The sequence below is a fragment of the Myxine glutinosa genome, unplaced genomic scaffold (assembly GCF_964187855.1).
Source record: "Myxine glutinosa unplaced genomic scaffold, kmMyxGlut1.1 SCAFFOLD_3266, whole genome shotgun sequence".
Lineage (NCBI taxonomy): Eukaryota > Metazoa > Chordata > Myxini > Myxiniformes > Myxinidae > Myxine > Myxine glutinosa.
In genome coordinates this window covers 32,553-44,712 of record NW_027619359.1, presented here as the reverse complement: position 1 = coordinate 44,712, position 12,160 = coordinate 32,553, and the positions used below count along the sequence as shown (strand labels likewise).

General features: G+C 42.3%; 1 protein-coding gene across 3 annotated transcripts in view; it reads left to right on the top strand.

Moving 5' to 3' along the window:
• Nucleotides 1–65: 65 nt before the first annotated feature.
• LOC137415672 (E3 ubiquitin/ISG15 ligase TRIM25) overlaps nt 66–12,160 on the top strand; it is a 36,198-nt gene continuing 24,103 nt past the window's right edge. For 2 of the 3 annotated variants that reach the window (XR_013621713.1, XM_078769594.1), the window contains exons 1-2: nt 66–3,364; nt 6,941–7,036. Coding sequence is in view for 2 of the 3 variants with exons in the window: in XM_078769594.1 (XP_078625720.1) it covers nt 2,741–3,364; nt 6,941–7,036 (720 nt within the window). In the remaining variant the exon portion in view is untranslated. The remainder of the gene's footprint in view (nt 3,365–6,940; nt 7,037–12,160) is intronic. The other variant, XM_078769592.1, reaches the window with a different exon arrangement.

The window sequence follows — 12,160 nt, the reverse complement described above, 5'->3', positions numbered from 1 at the left end:
GTCCTTGGGGAGAGAGATAGAGATAGAGATAGAGATAGTGAGAGAGATAGAGTGAGAGTATGAGATTTATCAAGATTGAAAGACATATTCCAAGTGTTTGACTTGACCAGCTTATCATTTTGTCAAGGTCTGAAGAGAGGGAAGTGGCTGCAGCCTGCCTGTCTGAAGGATGAGGGATGTCACGGCAGAAGATGGAATCATCAGCAAATAGATATAGAGGATTTTCTAGATCTCGAGGGTCAGATAGATCATTGATGAAGATCAGGAATAGGACTGGACCTGTCGATAATTAAAGCAGTTAAATTTGGTCTCAAATGAAATATCCATTTTAATCTTTGTTTTCAAACCTGGGGAGACCAAGGTTGGTGATCCGAAAGAAGCCCGCTCTGACAGGACACCAGAGGATATTTGGAATAACAGGCTTTGAGATGCAAGGCATGACATGACCGAAGACTTGACCTCACATATCATCACATGACAGCTTCCGTTATCACCCTCGAGTGTCGTTCAACAGAAAAGTTTGACGGATTTTGGGAAGAAGATGAGATAATGACAACAGATCGACATGTGGACAGGAATTTAATGATGTCCATTGGACCCACAAAGGGGACTGGATTCGCAAATCCATACTGTACTGAATCTCATCTTAACGGTGAAGAAGAACCCCAAGGATTACCTCAGCACAAAGGTGTAACACTGAGTTCTGCAAAACTTGGTTCTTGAGAATTTCTAATTCCATGATAATGGCCGAAAACAAACACACTTTCCAAAGTTGTGTTGAAATGATTTTGTTATCCTAAAACAATGATTCATAACTATGGAATTGTTGAGGTTGCTTTAGATTAATAACTCATCCTGGATCCCGTTCAGGTTCAACAGGTTTTTTAGAATGACAATCCTGAACATGTGTTTCATGTTAAAAAGGAATTGTATCCTCTACTCGTACACCACCATTTCATGTACTGCTTCGGGTGACGAAGGTTGTTCACACTTGATGACCAATGCAATGTCCAAGTGGTCAGTTTCATCCCTCTGAAGGACCAATACATATTTGATGTGTACGTTGTGATAAAAGACTTGGCACACTTGTAATCCTCTTGTATGAAAAGGCTTCGCCCTCCTCTTTGTGTTTAAAATGTCATTAGCTCTGTTTGTTGGTAACAAGAAGAGAGATGTTTGTTACATTTGATGCATCTGTGTTTGTAATATTTGGATAAATAAGAAACTCGGACACATGAGAACATTTATCCCATCATGTCCGCTCTCTACCATCACATTAATGAATGGTTTGTTTGAAATTACACTTGGTACTTATAAGGGTAGATTGCATGCAATCACAGAATCACAGAATAATAGAAAGCACAGAATCATTCCAGGATTGGTCTCCTATTTTTCCCACCCCCGGTATCAAATCAGCCTGGGAATTTTTCCAGAGGAAGCTACTCTATCTTATGCACAGATCCATCCCATCTCGTCTTCAGTTGTCTGAAAATAGCCGCCCATGGGACACGGAATCCAGTGGCGAGGCAGTTGCTCTGAAACAGCTTCCCTTCTCTTGCTGGAAAGCAAACCCAACTGAAGGCAATCTCAGATCATTCCACAAAGCCCGCAACATGTGTGTGTCCACTCTCAGGAGAGACAAAAAACATCTGTCCAACCACAAGAATTAACTTTCAAACTTATCTCCCTCCTCTAAAACTTGGTCGCACCTCATTAAGTCTGTCTCCAGATTATGTTCCCGATTCCTCACTTCCCTCTCTTGAAATGGCACCATGGCCGACTCTACTCGTGAGAAGGCCGAATGCCTCAATTCTGTGATTGCTTATTGTGTCCGCAACCCCTCGTTTTCTGTATGTACCCACCCTCCTCAGTTGTGTCCGACTGTTCCTGGACTCATTATGTCCATTTTGGACCTGTGAATATTGAGGTTTCTCGCAACCCTTGACTGATTTTGCCACGAGACCGGATGGCATCAGCTCACGTGTCCGAAAAACGGACTTTTCTGGTCTTGCACTTATCTTTTCTGCCCCTTTCACCCTTTCATTTGCTCTAAGTCATCTTCCATTTGCTTTGAAATCAGCCAGCATCACCACATTACATAAAAAGGTGCAAAATCTGAAACACCTTAACTCCAGACCGATCAGCTTCACCATCAACCTCCTTGTGGTGAAACTCACAAAATCCAAAATCTTCAATCTCATTCTCCCATTCAGGTTTTCAAGACAGGTGTTCACCACCATCTCAGATCATCCCACATGAGCAACGATAATCTTTTCTGCCCTCGATATTTAGATCCTTTATGTTCTGTTCCATCCTGATCCATTCTGTGTTGTACCTTTTACATGATCCTTGACTTTCACAACAAAAAGAGGAACTGACAGCCAAAGGCTCCTCACTGCCATGGGCTTTGCTACCGAACGATGGCGTGCCCGTTGTGAGTGAGGAGCCGCCATGTTGGCCGCTTATGATGGCCAAAAGTCTTTTTTTTTTTTTACAATAATTCCATCTCTTAGAGATTTATCAACTTATGTTCATTGGCTGGAAGAATGGGGGGAGGAGCAGGAGGTGATGCTGGCGGGTGGGGAGGGAAGGAACATCACCAGGGTGATTGTTTTTCATGTGGATTGGTTGGGGTGTGTCTTGTTTTCTAAGTTGACAACTGAGTATTGTTTAATATTTGCTAATGCTGTCATTTGTAACCACGATCTGACCAGCAGGTTCCATCTCTCTTCCTGGGGAAATGGCGTCATCTTCTTATTTCGAAGATAGCTCCAATGAGCTCACATGTGCTATCTGTTTGCAACTGTTTGAAGAGCCAGTTGCACTGCCTTGCGGGCACTCATTTTGTTCTTCCTGTCTCGAGTATTATTGGGAAAGCAGAGAAGAATCCACTGCTTGTCTTTGTCCAAATTGTCGTGAGATTTTTCCACAAAAACCAAAACTCCAAAAGAATGTGATCCTTGCAAGGTTGGTAGAACAGATGAAGCTGAGAGAAGGTGAAGGTAGTCACATTGTTGGGGGTCAAGCTGCGGGAAAGGATGGTGAAGGTGATGATGGCACAGTGAACAGGAGGGTGAATGTGGGAGGCCGTGAGAGTCACTATGAGGTGTGTAATGAAGAGGCAGCCATGCGGTGTGTACCATATGAGACCGTGTGCTGTGAGAGACACGTGAAGCCCCCTAAACACAAAGGGCACAACCTTGTAGAGCCGGAAATGAAAGTGGAAGATCCCGGATGTACCGAGCATGGGAACTCGATCCACTTCTACTGCAAGGACGATGAGAGCTTGGTGTCTCTGTTGTGTAAAGCTGAACATCAGGACCATGAAGTTGTACCTGTGGAGGTGGCTCTTGCTGAATTCAAGGTATCTGAATCGGTTCAAAAACATTAATCTCATTTCTGTGTAATTTGCTCAGGAATTGGTTTTGGCTTTATAATGAAACTAGCCGAATGCACCCGGCGTTGCCCGGTGTCTTTTTGAATGAATTTTCTACAATAATTCAGCTTTTACTCGTGGCCATAGAAGATTGACTACTATAATTCAGCTTTTACTCGCGGCCATAGAAGATTGACTCCTATAATTCAGCTCGGCTTTTAATTGCGAAATGAGCCCGGCCGAGGCAGCCTCGACCGGCCTCGCCACCTAGCCTATAACCTTCACCGGGCCCGTCCCGACATTTTTTGTTTCAGAGGTTTCCTCCTATCTTTCACCGTTCAGATTAGCACGTGCAGACAAACAAACAAAAACTTTCTTTTACATATATACTAGCCGAAAGCACCCGGCGTTGCCCGGGTTCTTTTTGAATGAATTTACCACTATAATTCAGTTTTTATTCGCAGCCGTAGAAGATTGACTACTAAAGTCACGTGAAAAAGTAAGTACACCCCATGTAAAGTTTTGACTTTTTCAACATATTTCAACATACAGCTATTTGATCTTCATTTCAACAATATTGATAGATAAAGGTGATATAATATAACAAATATCATGAAACATTTACATTTTGTAATCCATTGTATAATTTAAATAAACATAAATGCAAATTTCGCATGTGGAAAAAGTAAGTACACCCTTGCCTCTAATAGGTGGTATTGCCCCCTTTGGCAGAAACAACCTCAAGTAGGCGTTTCTTATGACTGTCTACCAGTCTCTAACATCGACTGGGAGAAATTTTTGCCCCTTCCTCCATGCAGAATTCTTTCAGCTGTGCGATGTTTGAGGGGTTTCTTGCATGCACAGCTCGTTTCAAATCCCCCCACAACATCTCGATGGGATTTAGATCCGGGCTTTGACTTGGCCATTCCAGAACCCTCCATTTCTTTCTTTTCCGCCATTCCTTGGTGGATTTACTGGTATGTTTAGGGTCATTGTCATGTTGCAAGGTCCATCTTCGGTTGAGCTTCAACTTTCCGACAGATGGCCTCACATTATCCTCAAGCACCCTCTGGTACAATGAAGAATTCATAGTGGATTCTATGATGGTGAGCTGCCCAGGCCCTGATGCAGCAAAGCTGCCCCAAACCATAATATTTACACCACCATGCTTTACAGTTGGTATCAGGTTCTTGTGGTCAAATGCTGTCTTTGGTTTTTGCCAAACATGTCTTCTGGTACTGTGGCCAAATAGCTCTACCTTTGACTCATCTGTCCAGAGCGCATTGTTCCAGAAGTGTTAGTCTTTGCCTCGGTGTTCATTGGCAAACTTTAGTCTTGGCCTGATGTTCTTTCTGGACAGCAAAAGTTTCCTCCTGGCACACCTCCCATGTAGATCAAATTTGTGCAGCCTCTTTCTAATGGTGGACTCGTGCACTTTGACATCAACAGTGGCAAGAGCTACCTGTCGGTCCCGTGATGACATTCTGGGGTTCTTAGAGACTTTTCAGCATCTTGCGGTCTGCTCTCGGGCTGAACTTGCTGGGGCGGCCTGGCCTGAACAAGTTGGCAGTTGTTTGGAATTTTCTGCACTTGTAGATTATCTTCCGGACAGTCGAATGATTGATTTCAAATTGTTTGGAGATCTTTTTAAATCCATTCTCACACTCTTAGGCATCGACAACCTTCTTTCTGAAGGCCTCAGAGAGCTCTTTTGATCGAGGCATGGTGACGCCGCACACTTCAACAACAAAGAGCAAACCAAACTAAATGTCTGAGGTTTAAATAAGACAGGTTCCTCCAAGATCCTCTCTAACAATGTTCTAATCATTTGCACCTGAGCTGGTGCACCTGATTCTAATTTTAGGTATATGAAGTAGTGATAAATGTAGGGGTGTACTTACTTTTTCCACATGTGAAATTTGCATTTATGTTTATTTAAATTATACAATGGACTACAAAATGTAAATGTTTCATGATATTTGTAATATTATATCACCTTTATCTATATTGTTGAAATGAAGATCAAATAGCTGTATGTTGAAATATGTTGAAAAAGTCAAAACTTTACATGGGGTGTACTTACTTTTTCACATGACTGTATAATTCAGCTCAGCTTTTAATTGCGAAATGGGCCCAGCCCGGCCGATGCGGCCTCGTCCGGCCTCGGCACCGAGCCTGTAACCTTCCCGGGGCCCGTCCCGACATTTTTGGTTCTTTTTGAATGAATTTACTACCATAATTCAGCTTTTACTTGCGGCCGTAGAAGATTGACTACTATAATTCAGCCCAGCTTTAAACTGCGAAATGGGCCCGGCCCGGCCGAGGTGGGCCTCTACCGATCTCGCCACCTAGCCTAAAACCCCCCTCCTATCTTTCACCGTTCAGGAGATTAGCTTGCGCAAACAAACAAACAAAAACGTTATAAATATAGAAGATAGATAGATATATGAACGAATTGGTTACCCTCCTTGTTTTAAAAACACAGTCGACAATAATCATTTGAAATAACCGGCCGAGACTGTAACCATTGTCGCACATAGCCAGCAATGTAACCTGGTGTTGAGGACTCTCAAAGAAGAGCAGACCACTTGCTACCTGTGGTCCAGGAATGAATTCGGAATTTGATTATGTTACCAGTGATAACTCGCCGATGCTTTACAAAGGACAGTGTTGGAACTTTAACATCCACCAACTAATAAGACCAGAGAGGACACCCAGTTTTAACGTCTATGTGAGGGACGGCAGACACATTGAGGTAACGCCCGGCCTGTATGTCGGAATACACTCCGAGTGTAACATCTTTCTCGTTTATAATGGTGGATTGTAGTTTATGGATACAAGGGTGTGGGGTTTAGCTTATTTCTATATTTATCCAATCCTTTTCTCAAATCAATATTTTAACACAAATTATCTTAACCACATGATGTGCTTCCTTCACAGATTAACTTAAGTGTCTTGTCGTGCTTATGTCTCAAAGTTATTAATTCAGCACAGTCTCGCCAGCCTGGGGTTGGCTTAGCGGTTAGGGTGCCGGCTTGGGATCCGAGGATCCTCTTTTCGAATCCCTGTCGATCGTTGAATTAACGCCAGGGGGGTTGATTCAGCCTGTCATCCTTCCGGGGTCGGCAATTTGTGTACCAGTTCACTGGTAATTCCCTGTGTGTCGCAAGAGGCGACTAACAGGGTTGGCGGGAGGAAGGGCATCCGGCCATCAAACATTGCTTCGAAAAGGGGACCACGGTGCCCAAAAAACGGCCAACCCCCGCTCTGCGGGGGGGAAATGGCCTCTGAAGGTGGTTCTTTTTTATTCTCGCCAGCAATCCTCCTGCCAGGTGATGATTCCAGAATCCACATTTGAGTTCATGTTCCTCTTTTCTCTTTTCATCCTGCATCGGCGTCATTTAAATAAAGGACATTTTTCCAGGTTCATCTCATAATCTTCAATCATTGTGATATTTCTCACAAATGTATTTCAAGTCGATATTTAAATTGAATGTGAAATATTTAATTTCCATATAAATTTTGCTTTTTTATTGTTAACTGAAGTTTCTTTAATCAATGCAGGGAATTTTGGCTGCAAAGTATCCTCCTCTCGTTGAGTCGATAAAGCAAGTTGGGTCCCAGATTCAGCAGGTGCATGAAGAGGTTCGGGATACACAGGTAAGGGACATCAATCATTGGCTGTCATTATAATAAAATGAAAATAAAACATGGAAAAACATTACAATCTGCATTTTAAGAGACGATTATCTTTTTAGTATATTTACATTGATTGTGAAACAAGATTTAAGTTTGTTGGAATTTTTTAATTTTTTTACATTACAACAAATTCAAATTGGACAAAACAATAAGAAGAGAATCGAGATGGATGGGAATAAAAGAAAATAACATTCCAGGTGATCGCAGAAACAATTACATCGAGATGTTTATAAGAGACTTTCAATCCTTACTGTTTGTTCTCAGGAAGATGTTTTCATGTTTTCTTTCAACTTGCATTCATATTTCAGACCCATACTTTTTGATTCAATATATAATACATCAAAAATTCTCTCGTTAATACAAATCTGGACTTGGGAAATGTTGAAACCCCGTGGTTTGGTGGAACTGACCAGCATTGCAGCCGGGAGTGTTTCCATTTCTACTTTATTTTTACAGCGTCGCCCATCAGGCAAAGTCGTCTAGAACGGTGTTTGTCTGTCCAAATGCATGCATGTATGTATGTATGCATGTATGTCCCCTCAAATGTACACCAATCAGAGCTGAGGATCTGGTTACCTGACAGGGGTGATGTCACGTCATTATGGCGTGACGCCGGGCATATCGTTGAACCTGTCATGTATCACAATCTGTATGCTCTACCTGTACGTTTTTCATTCAGTCTGAAACACAAACAAACACGTGAAACACATGAAGTAAAACACGTGAAGTAAAACACGTGAAAATTAGAACGGCACTTGGTGGAGAGCATTCCTCCGCCTGGTTGGCCACATCACTCAATGGTGAAGAATCACTTTAAAAACTCTACTCGCTGGATCCGGATCTTCACCAAAATCGAATCGAGTCGTCCTTGTCACATACACAACCTCTCTGCCAAATTTCGTCCGAATCCGTCCACAACGTTTTGAGATATTTTGTTCACAAACAGACAGGGTTGAAAACATAACCCCCATCCAGCTTTGGTGGCGGAGGTAATAAGGATCTTTTATAACACTCGATGATTGTGGCTGTGGTTCTTGTCGTTGATTGTGGGATCCTTTTGTGTAGTTTTTATTTTTATTTTTAACCCTCACCTGAGGAGAGTGTGTTGCATTTGAGTCCGTTTTTGTTTGTCTGTCTGTTTGAATTTGTTTGTTTGTCTGCACAGAATAAATATTTTTTTTCTGCAACGGTTGGTCCGATTGACAGGAAATTTTCAACATCTGCAACTCCACCTGTATAATTTTTAATGATAATTATGACGTCATAGGTCACGTGGTTTGGCCGCCATCTTGGAAAAACCGAGAATCTATGCACCTCTATCTGACAGCGCTTAATAGAAAAAATTGAGACATGGCTCATTGTAAAGAACTCTCCATGTGGAGTAAATTATGTTAATGATGTCATAGGTGCCTCCATTATGACGTCATAATTCGACATGAACAAAACTTCATCCGATCAAGATGAAATTTATTGAGCATAATCTCGGTTTAAATTTGTGGAGAAAAAAGAATGACGTCATCGGTCACGTTCGGCCGCCATATTTGATTTTACACAAAAGCCTTAGAACCACTGAAAACATCCTGGCGAGTGTTTTCAATCTCTGATTGCTCTTTCTTGTTGCTTTTGCAAAATATCACTGCTGTATATATAATTTTGTATGCTCGTTCTGTGTCCTTCTAAAGCAGGGATCTTTACCTTTTTGAGTCATGGACCCCTTTTTGAGAATCTGCGAAAGCCCCTCCCCAGAAAAATGCACATACACACAAAACTTTGCATACATTGAATAAATTGTATTGCATCGGAAAATTATTTCCTTCACATCCCGTCATAATCAGAATAAAAAAACAATCTTTACAAGAATATATCTCACTTTTTTATGCAAAAATCAATGACCATTCCCTGAATAAAATGCAATATGTCCAAGTTGTGCAAATTAAACAAAAAATTAACTTTAATTCTGCTCAAAAGTACATTTCAGTGAGAAGGCTGTTGTTGTTCGGCTTCAATAAGAAGATGAAATCGGGGAGTGGTCTTTGACAAGGCAACACGCATGTCATGTTTGTCATACAATCGATTTCTACTTTTCGTTTTGATGGTAACAAGTGCTGAAAATCCTGATTCGCAAAGAGATGTGGTTGCAAACAGAATCGGAGCTCCCAGAGCTCGCTTTGCCAGACGAGGGTCGGCTTGTGTCAAGGAACACCAAAATTATCCAAGACTCTTCGACTTGAACTCGTGTCGTATCATTTCCTTTGTCCTCAGGTCAATGAGGTCATCTTTGGCAAGGTCTGCATCATTAATACAGTTTATATCAGCAAGGAAATGATTACGAATCCACATTTCAACTTTAAGGTCATCTGAGCAGAAGTAACCTTCGAAAGAGTTCTGCAGAGTTTCCAGGTGTCTGCGCATTTCTGCCTGCAGAGAAATTGACAGGGCTTTGTCTCTCTCGACTCCATCCTGCAGAAGCACTTCCTCCAGCATTGGAAAGTTTGCATCGTTGTCTGCCTCCAATCTCCTCTTCCAAGGTGGCAGCTTGGCCAAAAGAGCTTGAAGGTTTTCAGCAGCATCCATGATCGTGACTGCAGGGCCTTGAATCGAAAGACTTACCACATTCATATGGCCAAAAACATCCGCCAAATAAGCCAAGCCGTGAATTAACTCCTCCCTGTGAAACTTTTCCGATAGTGGACTTTCCTTTTCTCTCAAAAAAGTGAAACTTCTGCCCTAAGTTCCATCAAGCGCTTCAGGATTTGTCCTCTGGAAAGCCAGCGAACTTCTGTGTGGTCGAGAAGAACTTCGTATTCTGCTCCCATTTCGTGACAAAACCCCTTGAAAACGCGATGGTTCGGAGCCCTGGCTCTGATGAAGTTGACGACTTTCACGGCAGTCGACAAGACTTCTTTCAGGATTGTTGGCAGAGTCTTTGATGCCAGTGCATGCCGATGTAAGCAAGAATAAGTACACAACATCCTGCACATGGACAAAAAATAAAACTTTTTATAAAAAACTAGCGAAAATACATTTTAAATAATTTTTATGTGCCTGGTTCACGGACCCCCTGAAGCCCATCCACGGACCCCAAAGGGGTCCATGGACCACAGGTTAAGAACCCCTGTTCTAAAGGGTTTCTACTGTTGTAGAATAAGAAATGTTTCCGTTTAAACTGCTGTGTGAATAATCCCAACATTAGCGCTTCTTCCTCTTCTTCAAACTCGCAAAGAGGCTTTCAGACCTGGCAAATTCGTGATTAAACAAACTATTTTTTTGGCGTTGATGTTTGGTTCCTGTGTTTACAGTGTTTGTCTCTCCGTATGTGTGTATGTGTGTATGTATGTATGTGTGTGTGTATGTCCCTGACATATTTATCCCACATATCGGGTGAGTTTTACAGCCGATAATTACGCTTCTGAAAGGTGGAATGTAAGTAATGCCATTTGGCTTTGCTCGTTATGTTTCCTTCAACACCCTTCAGGGAATGTTCATATATTACGTCATATACCTGGTTGGGGCAAATTATCACACTTGATGATTGGGGGGGGAACTAAAATTATGAGAACAGGGTGATTATACATGATGGGGGGGGGGGGGGTGCATGCCCCCCAGATCATTTCTAATTAAACCTTTGATTCAGGGCTCCAAACATTGAAGCATTTCTTATGACTGCCTCCAACCACCCTGCCTGGTGTTGGCTAGCGGTTAGTGTGGAGGGCTTGGGGTCCTAGTGTCCTGAGTTTGAATCCTGGTCAGCTGTTGGATTGACACCAGGTGAGGTTGACTCAGCCTGTCATCCTTCCATGGTCTGTAAAATGAATACCAACTCACTGGGTCCTCTCAAGGAGGTTGGTGGCAGGATTTGCACTGCGGCTGCCATAAAACACCTCAATCCGTAACGCACACACTGGTGTGTGTCGGGATGGTGCGAAGGTCACTTTGATAGTGTTAATAAACTGACCAACATAAAGAATAAAACATCACCCACAGGGTGAACCGTATCTTGCCAGGGTTTCGTTGACCTCCATGATTGACCGCAAAGTGACCTTGACCTTTGACCTTGACCTTAATAATTTCGTATGGTGAATAGTATGTCTTCATGACCAACGCACATGAAATATTGAAAGATTTTGATGAGAACTGAGGAAATAATTTTTTCATGAAAATTCCGTTTTTTCGTCATGACGTCATCAAATGACGTCATAGCGTCAAACTGTTTACAGATCTGGGAAGCACTCATCAAGGGCATTCATATGAGGTATTACTCGATATGGTACCTACGATTTCAAAATTTGACCTTGGGGTCAATAATTTTCGACCTCCAGCGCTAACCATGAAGGTCAAGGCCGATCGCCACCAAAAAATAATCAGCTGAGCGCCGGACCATATACTAGATTCCCATGAAGTTTGGAGACGATCCGATCAAAGTTACTCAAAAAATAAGGATTTCAACATTTGACCTTGGGGTCAATAATTTTCGACCTCCAGCGCTAACCATGAAGGTCAAGGCCGATCGCCACCAAAAACTAATCAGCTGAGCGCCGGACCATATACTAGATTCCCATGAAGTTTGGAGACGATCCGATCAAAGTTACTCAAAAAATAAGGGTTTTGTCGACCTCCATGATTGACCACAAAGTGACCTTGACCTTTGACCTTGACCTTCAAAATTTTGTGTGCTGAAGGGTATCTCTATAGGACTCTGATATGCGAAGTTACATGCGAATATATGCGAAGATATGGTACCTACGATTTCAACATTTGACCTTGGGGTCAATAATTTTCGACCTCCAGCGCTAACCATGAAGGTCAAGGCCGATCGCCACCAAAAACTAATCAGCTGAGCGCCGGACCATATACTAGATTCCCATGAAGTTTGGAGACGATCCGATCAAAGTTACTCAAAAAATAAGGGTTTCAACATTTGACCTTGGGGTCAATAATTTTCGACCTCCAGCGCTAACCATGAAGGTCAAGGCCGATCGCCACCAAAAACTAATCAGCTGAGCGCCGGACCATATACTAGATTCCCATGAAGTTTGGAGACGATCCGATCAAAGTTACTCAAAAAATAAGGGTTTCGTCGACCTC